General features: G+C 34.5%; 1 protein-coding gene across 2 annotated transcripts in view; it reads right to left on the reverse strand.

The window, feature by feature from the left end:
* The window catches only part of LOC136038833 (protein unzipped-like), a 141,760-nt gene that overhangs the window by 15,418 nt on the left and 103,995 nt on the right, over nucleotides 1-22,347 (reverse strand). For both annotated transcript variants that reach the window (XM_065722245.1, XM_065722244.1), the window contains exon 5: nucleotides 19,128-19,274. In XM_065722245.1, coding sequence (XP_065578317.1) covers nucleotides 19,128-19,274 — 147 coding nt within the window. The remainder of the gene's footprint in view (nucleotides 1-19,127; nucleotides 19,275-22,347) is intronic.

The following is a 22,347-nucleotide window of genomic DNA, read 5'->3' on the forward strand; positions in this document are numbered from 1 at the left end:
GTTTTTTACCTTTTTTTAGTTTTTTTTAGTTTTTTAGCTTTTTTAGTTTTTTTTTTCTTTTTAGTTTTTTTTGTAGTTTTTACCTTTTTTAGTTTTTTTTCTTATTTTGTATTAGTGTGAAATAATTCAGACGTCATATGCGGACAAACATGACGTCACCTGATCCACAGATCCACACACAGACAACTTTTTTTTTTTGTAGTTTTATTCATAATTTTTTTAGTTTTCTTTTTCTCTTTTATTTTTCAGTCTTTTCCTTTTTTTTTTTTTTATTTTTTAGTTTTTAGTTTTTTTTTTAGTTTTTTACCTTTTTTTAGTTTTTGTAGTTTTTTTAGTTTTTTAGATTTTTTAGTTTTTTTATTAGTTTTTAGTTTTTTTTTTGTAGTTTTTGCCTTTTTTTAGTTTTTTCAGTTTTTTTTAGTTTTTAGTTTTTTACCTTTTTTTAGTTTTTTTTAGTTTTTTAGCTTTTTTAGTTTTTTTTTCTTTTTAGTTTTTTTTGTAGTTTTTACCTTTTTTAGTTTTTTTTCTTATTTTGCATTAGTGTGAAATAATTCAGACGTCATATGCGGACAAACATGACGTCACCTGATCCACCGATCCACACACAGACAACTTATTTTTTTTGTAGTTTTATTCATATTTTTTTAGTTTTCTTTTTCTCTTTTATTTTTCAGTCTTTTCCTTTTTTTATTTTTTTTCTTTTTTAGTTTTTAGTTTTTTTTTAGTTTTTTACCTTTTTTTAGTTTTTGTAGTTTTTTTAGTTTTTTAGATTTTTTATTTTTTTTATTAGTTTTTAGTTTTTTTTTGTAGTTTTTGCCTTTTTTTAGTTTTTTCAGTTTTTTTTAGTTTTTAGTTTTTTACCTTTTTTTAGTTTTTTTTTAGTTTTTTAGCTTTTTTAGTTTTTTTTTCTTTTTAGTTTTTTTTGTAGTTTTTACCTTTTTTAGTTTTTTTTCTTATTTTGTATTAGTGTGAAATAATTCAGACGTCATATGCGGACAAACATGACGTCACCTGATCCACAGATCCACACACAGACAACTTATTTTTATATATATAGATATTAAGTTCATTATAAAAACATTTTTATAATGACGTCATATATTAACGTTTTAATAATGATGTCAGTATATTATGACGTTACATCATTAAGATATGTGATGATTTAGTTTTGTCAAAAATTATATTTTATTTTAATTCTTCTGTTACAATGGGTTAGAGGCTGTTCCTTTCTATAACAGAGAAGCCACTTTTCAAAAATGCTCTTATCAGAATATAAGTGTGTGGCATCATCGTGCAAAGGGTTGTTTGTTTTAATATAAGGATACTATGGGCAAGAGTTCATTCTTTACTATAATGCTATGAGCAAGAGTTCGTTCCTTAATATAATAAATTTAAAACGTTTTTAACAAAACCAGTATTCCAAAGAAAAGTAAATAGCTCCACTACGTCAAAAATTAGGAGAAATAAACTCAAATGACCTCCAAGCGTAAGACCACCCCCAATCACCGTTAATAGAAATGAAACTAAAATTGAACAGAAATCACAATAAATAACCGAGCCAAATTAAAAAAAAAGCGAAAATTAACATGAGTAGGGCTGATAACTTCCACGCCTTCTCAAGACCAGAACAAATTTTGCACTCTACTGAAAATAAAATATATATAAAATGTTTTCAATTTTTTTACTGTAATGAAAAAAAAATTATTAACACTTTAAGGAATAAATATCAGTATATGTATAACTGACAATCCACGGACATTTTTTATGGCACTTGTTTTCTTATACGACTATTGTTATTCTTGTTAATTGTTTTTTCTTTTATAGAAAGTACAAGATTTTTATAGAAAGGAAGGAGCTATAAGCCTCAAAGGGGGGTCATTGGATTGGTAATCAGAAGTTGTAATAAAAGTGATTAACATAAGCAGTACTGACGACCTCCATGCCTTCTCAAGACCAGAACATAATTTGAATAAAACTAAAAATGTTTTTAATTGTATTTTGTTTTCGGTAAAGTGCAAACAACAATTACACTTTTTTTTAGTTTTTTAATTAAAAAACTACGAAATTAACATGAGTAAGGCTGACAACCCCATGTACCTAAAAAAATTACCGTGGATTGTCAGTTTAATATACATATACTGATACTCATCCCATTAACTTTTAATATTTTTTTTCATTTATTACACTCTTTTGATTTATTTAAATCAAAACACTCTTTTGATTTATTTAAATTGTAAGAGCAGAAGTAATACCCCAAAATATTCAAATTAATATCCCAGTCGTTTTTTATATATTCCAGAGGTTTCTTACTGGCAACCATACATACAGTGTCTTTTGATTTAGTTTTAAAGCAACATTTAGTTTTAAGGGATAATAAGCCAGTTGCATAATTGTGGGGGGTTGACATGTCCAATATTCCTAGAGACATAGCTGATGGACAATTCTACTATGCTGAAAAAAGGCTGTTTCAAAATTTTGATTGCGAGGTTTTTGGAAAATGAATAGGCTTGGGAGGAAGGCTGCTTACCATCCAATCTCTTTTTACAGTTAAAAAAAAGAACTAGAACTTTTAATCTTGGATCGGGTTAGCCCATTTAAAAGTTTCAATGATATTTCTAGCTATTATAGAGCGGCGCTGCCTATGATATTGTTTATGTACCCTTTTGAAAACCTGCATGTATATAGTTTTTCGTTTAATTGAAACTCTCCCTAAAGATTCCCTAAAAGTTCACCTTAATACCGTTTGCGTCATTACTTAGAGTAACTCTAGTGGTAGTATTAATAAAATATGCATTGCCTTTAGGTGATTTGACCATCATGTTCATCAATTCCTGGAAGTTTCAACTTAATGCAATTAACCGTTGCTATAGTATTGCTGATATCCTCTTGATAATCTGTATATTTAGATATTTTTCTAATTTTCATCTAAATGCTCTTAGCCCTACAAGTAGTTGCAATATAGGTTGTAGTTGCAGCAGTTGTAGCAGTAGTTAATCTAGCAGCGGTAGTAGCATTAGTAATATCACGCACATATTGCCTTTTGGTCAATTGATCTTCCCCTTTAAGCATTTTCAGAAAGTTCTAGCTTAAATACTCAAATCCATTCTTGAGATATCCTTTTACTTTTTTAGTAAAACGATATCATTTCGACCACAAAGGCTTTATTAGATGGTCTTTAAACTATTTAGAACAAAATGGCTATCTCAAAATTTCTGTAGGATGCATTTGGGAAAAAAAGACGTGGAACGAGGGTAGTTGCCCTCCTATTACTTTTGACTCTTAAAAACGACATTAGGATTTCAGATTCCCAATTGAATGGGCCTCGTCCGAAGATTATACGACCACCCTTTCTATAAAACCTTAAATCTTAAAAATAAGCAACTAATGTAACTTACAGTTCTTCCCCTGAGGGACTTGGGGGGAGGGGGTGTAACCCCCAAAGTCATAATTATTTAACCTTTATAATATGTTTAACAAAATGAGTACCTCAAAATTTTGATTGAAGGTCCCTAGGGAAATGATGGACGAGGGGGCAGAGGAGCTTGTTGCCCTCCACTTGTTGTTGTCACTGACGACTATTAAAAAGGGCCCTAAATTTTCTACTTCCAGATCAATGATCCCCCTCCGTAGTTTATGCGACCACATTTTCCATAAAAACTGTATATGCCCCCAGAGCATAACTTACAACCCTTGCCCTAAGGGCTATGGGGGGCGTGGTTGTCATCCTGAATGACGCAATTTCCGGATCTTTCAACTACGCTGAACAAAATGATGATCTCAAGATTTTGATTGAATGTGTTTGGGGAAACAATGGGAGTGGAGGGGGGGGGGGGCTGGTTGCTCTCCAATCACAATAGCCTTTTCAATTTACAAACGAATGAGTGCCTTTCGAAGTTTCTACACCAACTCTTTCTATAGGAAGTGTCCTGGTCTAAAAAATAAATATATGATAAATAAATACAAATAAAAAATAAATACATTGTGTCCACATAACTCTTTGCTTAGGCGACGCTATTTGCTTACATAAAGCAGTTTTTTGTCAAATAAATAGTTTTATTTAAATATCATGCTTTGCTAATTACGGAAAGCACTGAATATAACAATTTTAATGAAAAAAAAATAAATCAAAGATAAGTGCACACAGGGAAAACGTCTATGGCTTTTCCTTTGTGAAAAACCAGAGGGAATGAGGCAGCAAAGATCGTCAAATATGGCACCATGACTCGAGGAAGCAACTTTTTAAAATATTTTCTGTGTTATTTTATGTTGCCGAACAATCAGCGTTTGCTACATTACGATGTATATAATGATTTATTTTAATTCATCATTTGCTACGGATTATAGTTTGTTCTAGGCAATTTTTCGTAAAATTTTTTTCGTAAAAAGTGATTTTACTTTAAATATTTAACTTTTAAATATTTACTTTAATATAACAGGCGTACAGCAATATTGCTATATTGCAATATTGCAAAATGTAACAATCAAACAGTTCGTGATAACGAACTATAGTAACGAGCGATCATAGTAAGGCTCAATAGGAACCGAAACTCTAAAAAGCGAAATTTTGACTCGAATTAGTTACGTCAATAGAATCGCATTTTAATGCTGATTTTAAATATATAACTTTCATCAAGTTTTGTCTTACCCATCAAAAGTTACGAGCCTGAGAAAATTTGCCTTATTTTAGAAAATAGGGGGAAAACCCCTAAAAGTCATATAATCTCAACGGAAATCACACCATCAGATTCAGCGTATCAGAGAACCCTAGTGTACAAATTCTCAAGCTCCTATCTACAAACATGTGGAATTTTATATTTTTTGCCAGGAAATACATCACGGATGCGTGTTTGTTTGTTTGTTTTTAGGGTATTTTTTCAAGGGGTAATCGTATCGACCCAGTGGTCCTAGAATATCGCAAGAGGTATCATTCTAATGGAATTCAAATTTTTAATGTCCTTTTTAAGTGACCAAAAAATTGAAGGGCACCTAGGCTCCCTCCCACGCTCATTTTCCCCCCAAAGTCACCGGATCAAAATTCTGAGATAGCCATTTTATTCAGCACAGACGAAAAACCTAATAACTATATCTTTGGGGACGACTTACTCCCCTACAGTCCCCGTGGGAGGGGCTGCAAGGTACAAACTTTGACCACTGTGTACATATAGTAATGGTTATTGGGAAGTGTACAGACGTTTTCAGGGGGATTTTTGGTTTGAGGGGAGGGGGTTATATGGGAGGATCTTTCCATGAAGGAATTTGAAATGGGGGAAGAGAATTTCTATGGAGGGCAGGATTTTCTAGCATTATTTAAAAAAATAAATATGAAAAAGTTTTTTAACTGAAAGTAAGGAGCAGCATTAAAACTTAAAACGAACAGAAATTTTTATGCATATGAGGGGTTCACCTCCTTCTATTACCTTGCTCTTTACGTTAAAGTGCTTTTAGTAATTTCAACTATTTATTTTACGGCCTTTGTGATTCATGGGTCAATCTTAAGGAATTGGGACAACATTCAAGCTTTGGTGTAAAGAGCGAGGTATTGACGAGGGGGTGAACTCCCTCATATACGTAATAAAAACATAAAATTATAGAAGCTTGTTACGTAAGTTAATTCGGAAGTTACGTATATTTTTTACTAATAAAATCGTTCTTAAAAAATTAAAAGTTCTAGTTGCCTTTTTAAGTAACCAAAAAATTGGAGGGTAAATAGGCCTCCTCCCCTACTCCTTTTTTCTCAAAATCGTCCGATCAAAACTATGAGAGAGCCATTTAGCAAAAAAAGAAAATAAAAAAAAAAATGCAAATTTCGTTTTAATTGTTCATCTGCAGAGACCCAAAATCAAAACATGTATTAATTCAAAAACGTTCAGAAATTAAATTCAAAAAACAAAACAAAGTTTTATTAACTGAAAATAAGAAGCGACACTAAAACTTAAAACGAACAGAAATTACTCCATGTATGAAAGAGGCTGTTCCCTTCTCAACGCCCCGCTCTTTACGCTAAAGTTTAACTTTCTCCTAACTCAACTTTTTAAAACAGTAAAAAACTTTAGCGTAAAGAGCGGGACGTTGAGGAGGAAAATCCCCTTTCATATACGGAGTAATTTCTGTTCGTTTTAGCTTTTAATGTCGCTCCTTACTTTCAGTTAAAAAACTTGTTTTTTTTATTTAATTTCTGAAATTTTTTGAATTAATGCATGTTTTGATTTTGGCTTTCCGCACGTAAATAATTAAAACGAAATTTGCATATTAATTTGTTTTGGCCAAATGGCTTTCTCATAGTTTTAATCGGAAGATTTTGAGAAAAAAGGAGCGGAGGAGGCCTAGTTGCCCTCCAATTTTTGATTACTTAAAAAGGCAACTAGACCTTTTAATTTTTTACGAAGATTTTCATGTTTTTGTTACGTATATGAGGGGGTTCACCCCCTCGTGAATACCTCGCTCTTTACACTAAAACTTAAATTTTGTCACAATTCGTTAAGGATGACCCCTGAATCACAAAGGCAGAAGAATAAATAGTTGAAATTACTAAAAACACTTTAGCGTAGAGCAAGGTATTACGAGGAGGTGAACCCCTCATATGCGTAATAATTTATATTCGTTTTAAGTTTTAATGCTGCCCCTTACTTTCAGTTGAAAAAACTTTTCATGTTTATTTTTTCATTGTTTTTTTTTTTAAATAATGCTGGAAAGTCCTGCGCCCCCTTCATTGAAATTTTCTTCTCCCATGACAAAGTCCTTCATGGAAAGATCCTCTCACGTAACCCCCCTCAAATAACCCTCCCAACCAAAAAATCCCCCTGAAAACGTCTGTACACTTCCCAATAGCCATTAGTATATGTAAACAACGGTCAAAGTTAGTAACTTGCAGCCCCTCCCACGGGGACTGTGGGGGATTAAGTCGTCCCCAAAGACATAGTTATTAGGTTTTTCGACTATGGTGAATAAAATGGCTATCTCAGAATTTTAATCCGGTGACTTTGGGGGAAAATGAGCGTGGGAGGGGGCCTAGGTACCCTCCCATTTTTTTGTCACTTAAAAAGGGCACTAGAACTTTTAATTTTCGTTAGAATGAGCCCTCTCGCGACATTCTAGGACCACTGAATTGATACGATCACCCCTGGGGAAAAAAACAACAAACAAAAAAAAAAACAAAAAAAATTAAATAAACACGCATCCGTGATCTGTCTTCCGGCAAAAAAATGCAAAATTCCATATTTTTGTTGATATGACCTTTAAACTTCTGTAGGGTTCTCTCATACGCTGAATCTCATGGTGTGATTTTCGTTAAGATTATATTATTTTTAAGGGGTGTTTCCCCCTATTTTCTAAAAAAATAAGGCAAATTTTCTCAGGCTCGTAACTTTTGATGGATAAGATTAAACTTGATGAAACTTATATATTTAAAATCAGCATTAAAATGCAATTCTTTTGATGTAACTATTGGTATGAAAATTCCGTTTTTTAGAGTTTCGGTTACTATTGAACCGGGTCGCTCCTTATTACAGTTCGTTACCACGAACTATTTGATATAAGTATAAAAACAAGTTGTCTGTGTGTGTGTGTCGAGTGACGTCATGTTTGTGTGTCGACTGACGTCATGTTTGTCGACTGACGTCATTATAAGGATTGAGCTGTATGCGTCATGAAGTTGTTTGTCGACTGACGTCATGTTTGTCAACTGATGAAATTACATAACGGGACACCGGGACACAAATGACGACCGGGACACAGGGAATATAAATGACGACCGGGAACCTTAAAGAGAAATTACAGACTGGGACACTCGGACACAAATCACGACCGGGACACAGGGAATATAAATGAAGACCGGGAAATAGGGACACAACTACAACGGGGACGCCGGGGGCACAGGCGGGATATATAAATGACAACCGGGACACAGGAATTGTTCGAATAGAAATTACAGACCGGGACACAAATGACGACCAGGACACCGGGACACAGGGAATATAAATGACGACCGGGACACTCAAAGAGAAAATACAAACTGGGATACCGGGACACAAATGACGACCGGAACGCAGGGAATATAAATGACGACCGGGACACAGGGACACATCATTAGAATAATGAGGTATAGATCTGAATATGGATTGTTTTTCCCATGGACAATTATATGTTGCATGTTCAAGAGTCAGTAAACCTGACAATCTATTTATATGCACAGACAATGGGACAGCGAAGAATGTTGTACATTCGCATGTTTTACGTAGTTAAAAACACACACACACACATATATATATATATATATATATATATATATATATATATATATATATATATATATATATATATATATATATATATATATATATATATATATATATATATATATATATATATATATATATATATATCTATTCACAGGTGGGACACAGGGACACAACTACAATGGCGCGTAACGACTTACGCGCGCGGGGAGGCTTGGGGGGGGGCGCGAAGCGCCCCACCAACTAGGTGTTAGGGTGGCGCGAAGCGCCACCCCAACAGCTAGTTTGATATAAGTATTTCTCGTCCACAAGGAACATCACAAAGCTGGACTATTTCTAACTTCCTTGACATTTTACAGTTTCTAAAGGTTTGATTTATTTCGCTATTCAGTCCTAGTTTGCCTAGAATAATCTGCACTGTAGTTTATTCAATACACCTGCCCAACTCTGGGAGAGGGAAAACTTAACAAGGTATAAAGATAATTTCTTAGACCACATTGGCCTGCCATAACATAAAGAAAGACAAGGATCATAAATGGTTTCCCAATCACATAATCAAACACGTCATCAACCCCTTAGGTCTCAAAGGGTATCCGAAGAAATACAATGGTTAAAATCAGAAATCAGGTGACCTAGTTCTGTAATTTATTTAATTGCTGGTTAAATGTTTGAGTGAATGAAATGTTTCTTGTATTTTCTCTGTTGTTCGTTAGTATTCGCAGATGGCAGTTCACATTTTTTTGGATTCTGAGCAAATCGCGGATATTAGCGAATAACTCACTTTATTGTTGTTAGGTATTTGATTTTAATTCTTATATATTTTGGTCTTTTATTGAATTTTATTTATCTTTAATTTTTTGAATGGTTTTTCATTGGTTTTTAACTGGTTTTCTTGTACTTTCCGCATTTTTTCTTCGACATTTTCCTTTGTTGTATTACTTTGTTCGCGCAGAAGAAGAGAGGCGGTTGTTCTCTCGAGATATTCGCTTTCTGTGTTTTCTGCAGTATTTTCGTTTGGCCTCTAAAACCCGTTTTTTATCGTTTTCTTTCTATATGTTAAAAATATTTTATCTCAATAAAGCAAATTTCAGAGCCAAACTGCGTTTCCACCAAACAAGTTTTCCAAAGAAAAGTAAAGAGCTCCATTAAGCCAAGAATGAGCAAAAATGAAGTCAAATAATCTGATAAAAACACAAAAAACAAATGACCGTGGATTGTCAGTTACAATTTTTTCTGCAGTAACCATGATGCTGCTGAACTGGGTAAAAACAGGGCGTTTTTCATGACACATACCCCTTGAAATATCTAAATTATGTGTTAGCATATGTTATAACATAAGGTTCTGACGTCATTCATAATCTTGTAAACGAAAATGCAGTTTTTTGTAAAAATTTACTTTACCTTAAGTATTATATTTTGTTAACTACAAAAGGCAATAGACTTAGCAATTTTTCTTAAAAGGAGCCATGAAACATCTCTCTTTGTTGTTGGAATACCCCACTAGTGGAGGACGGAAAAGAAAGCCTGAGACTCTAGGGAGGCGTGACTTGCTAAAAGATAACAAACAAACATTGGTCCAATAAGAGAGGCCCCCTCATACTCCCGCCGCTTACCCATGCCATTTAACCCAACACATGGAAAACTATAGGTTCTGTCACAATCTTAGCTCTATGACTATCTACCTTGGTTCTACTGCCCTAGGAATGACGCATGGACGGATAATAGATAGACGTATCTATTAATTAACAAAACTAACATCATTTTTATACAGTCCTAGTAAGGGGGGGGGGGTTAATGCCAGCTTTGCTTCTTACTCAATTGGACTACATATCTTGGCTTTTTCTACAATTAGCCATGGTTTGATGACTACAACTATTCCATTTTAATTCAAAATGCCTCTGATTCAGAATATCGCAGTTTCAGCAACTTTCCTTGTTTTTAAACCAATTGATTTTCCTTGTTGTTCAAGCCAAGAGACATTAAGATTCCTTTACATGGGTTTCGGCAAAGGCGGTTCGAACTGTATACTTTGCTTTCGACTTGACACCATTTTAAGGGGTTTTGGACAATTTTTTAGTTACAATGGGACATGTCCATCTTTTAAAAGGTAGCGACCATTCTGCTTTCATTTGGTTAATTTTTCGAAACCCCTTTTTTGTTCCCCACTTGTAAAGGTGACAAGGATGGAGAACTCAAGAAGGGAAACTTTAAACCCAATTTAAGGGTTTTCGACCATGGAGATTTCAGTCTACACCTTTTATTCTTTCAAACTTTAACCCACAGAAATACCATTGAGGTGACATTTCGCATGCTCCTTATCAGAAACGGAATTCTAAACCCACTCTGCTATAGTAATTGTTAGTAAATAATTATTTTAGGGTTGATCATGTATAGGGACATTACCATGCTTTCCCATCAGCAGGTTTTGTAAATTTAGAACATAAAATCAGGCTGCAAGGTACAAACTTTGACCACTGTGTACATATAGTAATGGTTATTGGGAAGTGTACAGACGTTTTCAGGGGGATTTTTTGGTTTGAGGGGAGGGGGTTATATGGGAGGATCTTTCCATGAAGGAATTTAAAATGCAGAAGAGAATTTCTATGGAGGGCAGGATTTTCTAGCATTATTTAAAAAAAAAAAAAAAAAATAAATATGAAAAAGTTTTTTAACTGAAAGTAAGGAGCAGCATTAAAACTTAAAACGAACCGAAATTATTATGCATATGAAGGTTCACCTCCTCCTATTACCTTGCTCTTTACGTTAAAGTACTTTTAGTAATTTCAACTATTTATTTTACGGCCTTTGTGATTCATGGGTAAATCGTAAGGAATTGGGACAAAATTCAAGCTTTAGTGTAAAGAGCGAGGTATTGACGAGGGGGTGAACTCCCTCATATACATAATAAAAACATAAGATTATAGAAGTTTGTTACGTAAGTTAATTCGGAAGTGACGTATATTTTTTACTAATAAAATCGTTCTTAAAAATTAAAAGTTCTAGTTGCCTTTTTAAGTAACCAAAAAATTGGAGGGCAAATAGGCCTCCTCCGCTACTCCTTTTTTCTCAAAATCGTCCGATCAAAACTATGAGAGAGCCATTTAGCAAAAAAAAAAAAAAATGCAAATTTCGTTTTAATTGTTCATCTGCAGAGACCCAAAATCAAAACATGCATTAATTCAAAAACGTTCAGTAATTAAATTGAAAAACAAAACAAAGTTTTATTAACTGAAAATAAGAAGCGACACTAAAACTTAAAACAAACAGAAAATACTCCATGCATGAAAGAGCCTGTTCCCTTCTCAACGCCCCGCTCTTTACGCTAAAGTTTAACTCCTTCTCCTAACTCAACGTTTTAAAACAGTAAAAAACTTTAGCGTAAAGAGCGGGGCGTTGAGGAGGTAAATCCCCTTTCATATACGGAGTAATTTCTGTTCGTTTTAGGTTTTAATGTCGCTCCTTACTTTCAGTTTAAAAAACTTGTTTTTTTTATTTAATTTCTGAAATTTTTTGAATTAATACATGTTTTGATTTTGGCTCTCCGCGCGTAAATAATTAAAACGAAATTTGTATATTAATTTGTTTTGGCCAAATGGCTTTCTCATAGTTTTAATCGGAAGATTTTGAGAAAAAAAGGAGCAGAGGCGGCCTAGTTGCCCTCCAATTTTTTGATTACTTAAAAAGGGAACTAGAACTTTTAATTTTTTACGAACGTTTTCATTATTAAAAAATATACGTAACTTACGAGTTAACTTACGTAACGAACTTCTATATTCGTATGTTTTTATTACGTATATGAGGGGGTTCACCCCCTCGTCAATACCTCGCTCTTTACACTAAAACTTAAATTTTGTCACAATTCGTTAAGGATGACCCCTGAATCACAAAGGCCGAAGAATAAATAGTTGAAATTACTAAAAACACTTTAGCGTAGAGCAAGGTATTACAAGGAGGTGAACCCCTCATATACGTAATAATTTATATTCGTTTTAAGTTTTAATGCTGCCCCTTACTTTCAGTTGAAAAAAACTTTTCATGTTTATTTTTTCATTGTTTTTTTTTTAATAATGCTGGAAAGTCCTGCGCCCCCTTCATTGAAATTTTCTTCTCCCATGTCAAAGTCTTTCATGGAAAGATCCTCTCACGTTATCCCCCTCAAATACCCCCCCCCCCAAAAAAAAAAACAAAAAATCCTCCTGAAAACGTCTGTACACTTCCCAATAGCCATTAGTATATGTAAACAACGGTCAAAGTTAGTAACTTGCAGCCCCTCCCACGGGGACGTGGGGGATTGAGTCGTCCCCAAAGACATAGTTATTAGGTTTTTCGACTATGGTGAATAAAATGGCTATCTCAGAATTTTAATCCGGTGACTTTGGGGGAAAATGAGCGTGGGAGGGGGCCTAGGTACCCTCCCATTTTTTTGTCACTTAAAAAGGCCACTAGAACTTTTAATTTTCGTTAGAATGTGCCCTCTCGCGACATTCTAGGACCACTGAATTGATACGATCACCCCTGGGAGAAAAAAAAATAAAATAAACACGCATCCGTGATCTGTCTTCTGGCAAAAAATGCAAAATTCCACATTTTTGTAGATATGACCTTTAAACTTCTGCAATAGGATTCTCTGATACGCTGAATCTCATGGTGTGATTTTCGTTAAGATTGCATTATTTTTAAAGGGTGTTTCCCCCTAATTTCTAAAAAAATAAGGCAAATTTTCTCAGGCTCGTAACTTTTGATGGATAAGATTAAACTTGATGAAACTTATATATTTAAAATCAGCATTAAAATGCAATTCTTTTGATGTAACTATTGGTATGAAAATTCCGTTTTTTAGAGTTTCGGTTACTATTGAGCCGGGTCGCTCCTTACTACAGTTCGTTACCACGAACTATTTGATATAAGTATAAAAATAGGTTGTCTGTGTGTGTGTGTGTCGAGTGACGTCATGTTTGTGTGTCGACTGACGTCATGTTTGTCGACTGACGTCATTATAAGGATTGAGCTGTATGCGTCATGAAGTTGTTTGTCGACTGACGTCATGTTTGTCAACTGATGAAATTACATACCGGGACACCGGGACACAAATGACGACCGGGACACAGGGAATATAAATGACGACCGAGAACCTCAAAGAGAAATTACAGACTGGAACACCCGGACACAAATCACGACCGGGACACAGGGAATATAAATGACGACCGGGACATAGGGACACAACTACAACGGGACGCCGGGGGCATAGGCGGGATATATAAATGACGACCGGGACACAGGGATTGTTCGAATAGAAATTACAGACTGGGACACAAATGACGACCGGGACACCGGGACACAGGGAATATAAATGACGACCGGGACACTCTAAGAGAAATTACAAACTGGGATACCGGGACACAGGGAATATAAATGACGACCGGGACACAGGGATACATCATTAGAATAATGAGGTATAGATCTGAATACGGATTGTTTTTCCCATGGACAATTATATGTTGCATGGTCAAGAGTCAGTAAACCTGACGATCTATTTATATGCACAGACAATGGGACAGCGAAGAATGTTGTATATTCGCATGTTTTACGTAGTTAAAAACATATATATATATATATATTATATATATATATATATATATATATATATATATATATATATATATATATATATATATATATATATATATATATATATATATATATATATATATATATATATATATATATATATATATATATATATATATATATATATATATATATATATATATATATATATATATATATATATATATATATATATATATATTCACAGGTGGGACACAGGGAGAAAGACAAGGATCAAAAATGGTTTCCCAATCACATAATCAAACACGTCATCAACCCATTAGGTCTCAAAGGGTATCCGAAGAAATACAATGGTTAAAATCAGAAATCAGGTGACCAAGTTCTGTAAATTATTTAATTGCTGTGTTCGTTTGTTTGAGTGAATGAAATGTTTCTTTTTTTTTCTCTGTTGTTTGTTAGTATCTGCAGATGGCAGTTCACATTTGTTTGGATTCTGTGCAAATCGCGGATATTAGCGAATAACTCACTTTATTGTTGTTAGGTATTTGATTTTAATTCTTATATATTTTGGTCTTTTATTGAATTTTATTTATCTTTAATTTTTTGAATGGTTTTTCATTGGTTTTTAACTGGTTTTCTTGTACTTTCCGCGCTTGTTTTTTGTTTTTTTTCGATCTTTTCCTTGATTGTATTACTTTGTTCGCGCAGAAGAAGAGAGGCGGTTGTTCTCTCGAGATATCGCTTTCTGTGTTTTCTGCAGTATTTTCGTTTGGCCTCTAAAACCCGTTTTTTATCGTTTTCTTTCTATACGTTAAAAATATTTTATCTCAATAAAGCAAATTTCAGAGCCAAACTGCGTTTCCACCAAACAAGTTTTCCAAGGATAAGTAAAGAGCCCCATTAAGCCAGGTATGAGCAAAAATAAAGTCAAATAATCTGATAAAACACAAAAACAATTGACCGTGGATTGTCAGTTACAATTTTTTCTACAGTAACTTTGATGCTGCTGAACTGGGTAAAAACAGGGTTTTCATGACACATACGCCTTGAAATATCAAACAGTTCGTGGTAAAGAACTGTAGTAAGGAGCGACCCGGCTCAATAGTAACCAAAAGTCTAAAAAATGGAATTTTGATACCAATAGCTACATCAAAAGAATCGCATTTTAATGCTGGCTTTAAATATATAAGTTTCATCAAGTTTAGTGTTACCCATCAAAAGTTACGAGCCTGAGAAAATTTGCGTAATTTTAGAAAATAGGGGGAAACACCCCCTAAAAGTCATGGAATCTTAACGAAAATCACACCATCAGATTCAGCGTAACAGAGAATCCTACTGTAGAAGTTTCGAGCTCCTATCTACAAAAATGTGGAATTTTGCATTTTTTGCCACAAGGCAAAAAATTAAATAAAAAAAAACAAGTTTTTTTAACTGGAAGTAAGGAGCGACATTAAAACTTAAAACGCACAGAAATTACTTCGTATATGAAAGAGGCTGCTACCTCATTAACGCCCTGCTCTTTACGCTAAAATTTTTTACTGTTTTAAAAAGAAGAATTGAGAGAAAGAGTCAAACTTTAGCGTAAAGAACAGGGCGTTGATGAGGTAGCAGCCTCTTTCATATACGAAGTAATTTCTATGCGTTTTAAGTTTTAATGTCGCTCCTTACTTCCAGTTAAAAAAACTTGTTTTTTTTTTTATTTAATCTAAATTATGAGTTAGCATAGGTTATAACATAAGGTTGTGACGTCACTCATAATCTTGTAAACGAAAATGCAGTTTTTTCGTAAAAATTTACTTTACTTTAAATATTGTATTTTGTGAACTACAAATGGCAATAGACTTAGCAATTTTTCTTAAAAGGAGCCATGAAACATCTCTCTTTGTTGTTGGAATACCCCACTAGTGGAGGACGGAAAAGAAAGCCTGATACTCTAGGGAGCCGTGACTTGCTAAAAGATAACAAACAAATATTGGTCCAATAAGAGAGGCACACTCATACTCCCGCCGCTTACCCATGCCATTTAACCCAACACATGGAAAACTATAGGTTCTGTCACTATCTTAGCTCTATGACTATCTACCTTGGTTCTACTGCCCTAGGAATGACGCATGGACGGATAATAGATAGACGTATCTGTTAATTAACAAATGAACTAACATCATTTTTATACAGTCCTAGTAAGGGGGGGGGGGAGGTTAATGCCAGCTTTGCTTCTTACTCAATTGGACTACCTATCTTGGCTTTTTCTACAATTAGCCATGGTTTGATGACCACAACTATTCCATTTTAATTCAAAATGCCTCTGATTCAGAATATCGCAGTTTCAGCAACTTTCCTTGTTTTTAAACCAATTGATTTTCCTTGTTGTTCAAGCCAAGAGACTGTAAGATTCCTTTACATGGGTTTCGGCAAAGGCGGTTCGAACTGTATACTTTGCTTTCCACTTGACACCATTTTAAGGGGTTTTGGACAATTTTTTTAGTTACAATGGGACGTGTCCATCATTTACAAGGTAGCGACGATTCTGCTTTCATTTGGTTATTTTTTCGAAACCCCTTTTTTGTTCCCCACTTGTAAAGGTGACAAGGACGGAGAACTCAAGAGGGGAAACTTTAAACCCGATTTAAGGGTTTTCGACCATGGAGATTTCAATCTACACCTCTTATTCTTTGAAGGTTTTAACCTACAGAAATAACATTAAGGTGACATTTCGTATGCTCCTTGTCAGAGTTATAGACCCACTCTGCTATAGTAATTGTTAGTAAATAATTATTTTAGGGTTGATCATGTATAGGGACATTATCCATGCTTTCCCATCAGCAGGTTTTGTAAATTTAGAACATAAAATCATACTTCAATTCTTTATTGGGAATGAAAAACATGCAGAAGTTAACTGGCCAAAACAGCCAGGCTTCGTAATAATAAAAACATTTAAGAAAACATATTTACTGACAAAATGATAAAACACGATTTAAATAAGGGATTGGTATAGTTCAATAGCTGCAATTTTTCCAAGTACCCAGCTCTAAATGGGTACCTGGAAAAATCTGGGGAAGGTAAACAGGAAGGATGTGCAGACAGTAAGGAGTTATATTTCTTTGGAGTACCGAGAATATTCAAGTGTTATAGAGGTGGATATGTGTGGGATGGGACGTTATAGAGTTGGATATGTGTGGATATGTGTGGGTAGCATCACCAGAGAAGTTAGTGTTGAAACAGAATGCAAACATAAACCTTTTAGTAGATGACAAAGGCCAACTTCTTGCTGCGGGTAACATGTTACCCATTGATAGATCTTATCACCATCCTCCTACTATTACTATTCAACGAAAGGTAAAAAGAAGATAGGTGTACCCCTGCAACGTCATGCAACATATCTTGTCTAGGTGCCGAAACTGTTACCTACGTAAAAATAATATGGTAATAGACAGAGAAATCGCAGGAAAAATAAAAAGGACACTAGCGGAGATAATCAGCAAGGAAATTAAAGATGAATTGAGGAAAAACAAACTCCATGCAAACGTTACTAGCGCCAATGATAGTTTACCCATGGATATATTCATTGAACCATGAATCCCTATGTCAGAAAAAAAAAGTTTCGAAAAATAATTTTCTCATCAGATATTATAGTTGGTTACCGCTCCCATTTCTAAGGTGCCACTATTGACCAGCTTGATCGGGTCCCCAGACTATAGGATGGTGACGAGAAGATAGAAAGAATCTTCATTTATTCTTAATCTATAATCGGTAGTGAGAGAGCCAAGATTAAAAATGAATAAAATGGACTGACAGAAAATTATAGGGAATCTTGTTACTTTGGAAAAATAGCTAATTCTAGATGATGATTTTCAAAGAGTGTCAGTGCAGAAGAGAATCTTCACTAAGAGAATGATTGACGTCATAATGAAAAATGATGATGATGATAATGCTGATGACCACGTGATAATGATGATGATCACGTCATGATGATGATGATTTTCAAAAAGTGTCAGTGCAGAAGAGAATCTTCACTAAGAGAATGATTGACGTCATAATGAAAAATGATGATGATGATAATGATGATGATCACGTGATAATGATGATGATCACGTCATGATGATGATGATTTTCAAAGAGTGTCAGTGCAGAAGAGAATCTTCACTAAGAGAATGATTGACGTCATAATGAAAAATGAGTCTCCGTCTTTGGATTATTGTCTGAGACGTATGTGTCGTGGTTCCAAGGCACTTAGTAAATTTATTGACATACAAATCCAAAAAAAAATAATATTGCGCATTTGTCTGAAAATTATCCATAGTAAAATAGATGTATAGTGGTTATGGACCCTAAAAAAATGAAATGAGTTGACAAGGTGGGAAATTCCTCTTAAATCAGGCTTATTTAATAAAATCTGGAGTAAAATTTCAAACATTTTTATACCTACTTCTCACGTTTTCCCTTACAAAAAATTCAAAAGGTTTTTTTAAAGGTTTAAAAACTAGGTGTATTAATACTTGGTACCAAATATAGAACTTGTGTTCAAGTTTTAGTACAAAAATAAATAAAACAGAATAAAACTTAGTGGGCCAAAAAATTACATTATTATATAGCTAAAAAAATGTATTAGAAGCTAGTGCACAAAAAATAAAAGAGTAAAGTATAGTTGGCATAAAAACGGTAACAGCACGTTTATTCTCAAAGATAACAAAACTTTCAAAGGAAAGTTACACCTTGTTTAAGCTGTTTGACGTCATTTGTTTTTATTTTATTTTTTCTGATTTTTGACCCACTTTTTTCAATAAAAGTTTAGACGGTATTCAATTTCTCCTAGTTTTGATATATTTATTGTCGGGGTAGTTTAAAATTCAACAATTAGGTTTAGCTTTCACTGTCCTTGGTAGTTATTTATTTTTCTTTCACCAAAATATAGAAATTACTAATATAAGGTGTTAGATGAATTCTTAACGTCTTTGGGTGTTCTTCGAGAAAACGAGAAAACAAGGACATTGACAGCCAGTGTAAAATAGAAGAGGTGAATTACACAAATATTTTTTTCGAGACCTCCAACCGACCCTCCTCAGTGCAAAATAAACTAATGAAAATAAATACGGAAGTTCATAGGACAATATAAAAAAGAACAACCTTAAAACAAACACTAAAATTAGAAATGAAGACAGTGATTTAGAGGTCTCGTCCGAAACATTTGCTTAGTTCTCATTTTCATTTTTTTTTCTCTGCATTTTTTTTCGTTTTGTCAAGCATAACCAGTGTGGTTTCAGAAATTATTTTGGGTGTTAAGTTATTTCCTATAGGGATGTTCATCTCAATAGAAGTATTTCTTACCTCCTCGTCAACTAGGATCTTCAACTTAGTTGTACCACTTGTATACTTAAAATCAGTTATTTCGTAGGCGATCGGCTCTGTCTCTACAAGAATTTCTCCTTCAGTCGTCTCTTTAACTACTCCATCAATAACAGTCAATAGTTTTCCCTAAAAAAAAGTTTTAATTCAAGTCAAATGCTAACTAATGATGGTACAAGATGCTCTCTGAGAATATGAACAAAGAGTGGTAACAACTTACTAAATTAGAATATTTTAAGAAACACGATTACATTGTATTTTGTCCTGTGCTGGCGCAGTAGGTTTTACCTCATTTACGAAATACGGAATACCCAGTCCAAACACAGAACAAATTCAGAACTAACACAGAAAAAAAAAATCCAAAGCTGTAGCAATATATTTCAGGGCTCCAAATTTGGTTCCACTGATGATATTGTGCGAAGACGTCTCCGTATTAATAAAGACAAGAAGAAGAAGCATTGGATGTCCCCTAGCGATTGCGCAATGGACAAAGCCGCACTTCTTCATTATTGGCGCGGCGGTTCAAACCCGGCTGTCACCAGGAATTGTATCATTATGCAAGAATCTAACGAAGACTTTTCGACTCTTTTTTTTCTCCTGTGGTGCCGCGTTGGGTTTATTCTCAGCTTGGTATTACGACACCCAAAGTAAGAACTCACCTGTGATGATATTTTGCGAAGAGTATAAAGACAAAAAGAAGAAGCATTGGATGTCCCCTAGCGATGGCACGATGGACAAAGCCGCACTTCTAGATTACGGGCTCGACGGTTCAAACCCACCTGTCACCAGGAATTTTATCATTGTCCAAGAATCTAAAGAAGTCTTTTCGACTCTTTTTTTTCTCCTGTAGTGCCACGTTGGGTTTATTCTCAGCTTAGTATTACGACACCCACAGTAAGAACTCAGTATATTAGTATATCAGTATATTAAGACTATCTTGTCACAAATCTCTTGATTCAATTTTATCCGCATTTAAGGATTAAGTTGTTTTCACAATTTAAGGGCACACATGAGATGCTCGTTTAATGACAAAAAAAGGAGAAAAGATTCATGAATTAGTGCTGATCACATTGAAGAGTTCCCAAGACAGCTTTTTCTGGCACTTTTAGATAACCATCTCTCACTCACTTTGCTTGCTCAAATACTAACTTCTTTTAAGTCAGTTTATCTTAACTTCAAAATAAGTTTGTGAGTTGTGTGACATGAAGGAATAACGTCGACTACGGGATTAGAAGCTTCCCAATTGCAATTCAAAACATTAAATAGTAGTGGCCGTTTCTGTAGTAGTAGAATTGCATTCCAAGCACATTCATTTGTGTTAGTAATCATACCTTGCAAGATGTCTCCGACCCACGTTTGAATTGTTTTTTTATAAGCGCGATTACAAGGTCACATGCAGCGAAGAAAAGAAAGATCCCAGCTACGATAAAAACTACCCTCCATAAAAAGGTATATTTTCCTAAGGTTGTCAAATAAAATTCTTTTCGGTAGCCTGCAGTAATTAATCCGTTCGGGGCAACATAATTATAATCAATCTTCAGGGTATACTCTCCAGCAAGCATACCAAAATTATTCATCTGTTCACTGGCAACAATATCCCCATATGGCTTCCGAAAGTGGTAACCCAGTTCATCTCGCATCCAAACAATGAATGCACTGTTTAAAAAGCCATTATTGCTAGGGTCTTCGTCTAATTCCCATATATTTTTTGACCAGTTTGGCGGCCGAGTCCATTCACTAGTGTTATACGTCTTAGCAAGTCCGTCTTTTGGGTTACGATACTTGCGCCCTTTTTCGAACTCCCACGCAATCTTTTTTTGGGATATGGAAATAGGCATTGTTTCCAAAGACCTTGGATTTCTGTAGCTGACGCTAAATGTGTCATTAAACATCGCGTTTGCTGATATTCCACAGGGTACGATCATCTTTTTGTCAGGTGTCCATGCCAGAGGATCACACGCAGAAGAGACACTAACCCCACCAACCATCTGAAGGTCGTCATTCGAATTAGCATAGTCTCTATGGCTCTGTAAAAAATTCTTCAGACCGTATTGAACATGGACGTTGGACAGATTTTCTAAAATCGTGAAATTGAAATAACAGGAACAAGGCCTGGCATTTTCGGTAGTAATGTGATCCATACAAGTTCGTGATTCATTCGGCGTTGGTGTGCAATCAGTATAGTCAATGAAGTATACGTCATGCCCTAAGTCAAAATGGTTTATGATGCCACCTATTATAAATAATATGCAAGCATATACGAAAAATCCCAATGCCGAATTTAAATTCGAACGGGGATGTTCATGCCGAAATACTTTATGTCTTTTTCTGATAGGCATTTTTTTCGGTTTCTGATGATACTGGGACATTTGATGCATTATTTTTAAGCCCCAAAACTTTTACAGTGAGAAATAGCCGAAAAGAAACTCAAAAGATAAAACAAACGGGAGCAAAAATTATCTAACTTTTGCAACTGTCCAAAATAGCTAATTACTAAATAATTTTGCCATTCTTCGAATACAAAATTTGAGTTTCATTATTTAAAAATCATAGATAAATTCAAAACCGTTCAAAACAAAATCCAAAAACAGATTTCATCACCGCGATCTCTAAATACCGTCAAGGAGGGGGAGGGGGCACTGTTGCTCACTTGGCAAAGTTATTTCCGTTTTTCAAGACTGGGACTGTAATTTTTCAAGGGAATATTTTTGGCGACGGTAATTCCAAGTTTACACTTTTCATTTCGATTCTGCATCATTGTCGAGGGGTTTCAAGCTATTTTTGAAATTCCCTAATATTTGTTTTCTCAATTGACTTTCACCAATAAAAATATCCGAAATAACAGATATCATACCTGAATCAAAACTAAATACCAAATTTTTCCCCATTTAACTTTTTTTAGGAGGGTTTTTCAATTTTCGGCTACTTTTTTTAATTTTCCGTTTCAATAGGCTGGAGTTCGTTCTTGATTAGGCTGCATCAGATGATGCAACCATGATGGTAGATATCCAAGGTGATATCCATGACACTGCGACCATGACAATAGTTCTAAGAAATGATAAACCAGTTTTCAGCCCCCAAAAAACATGTTTCAATCCCGTGATAGATCAATGGAATCGATCTTTGATTGGTAATATGGGACACTGAGTTCGATATCAGTTACCTCATGGTCTGGAATTGCAAGCAGATTATGCAATTTCGT

The sequence above is a fragment of the Artemia franciscana genome, chromosome 18 (assembly GCF_032884065.1).
Source record: "Artemia franciscana chromosome 18, ASM3288406v1, whole genome shotgun sequence".
Taxonomy (NCBI): Eukaryota; Metazoa; Arthropoda; class Branchiopoda; order Anostraca; family Artemiidae; genus Artemia; species Artemia franciscana.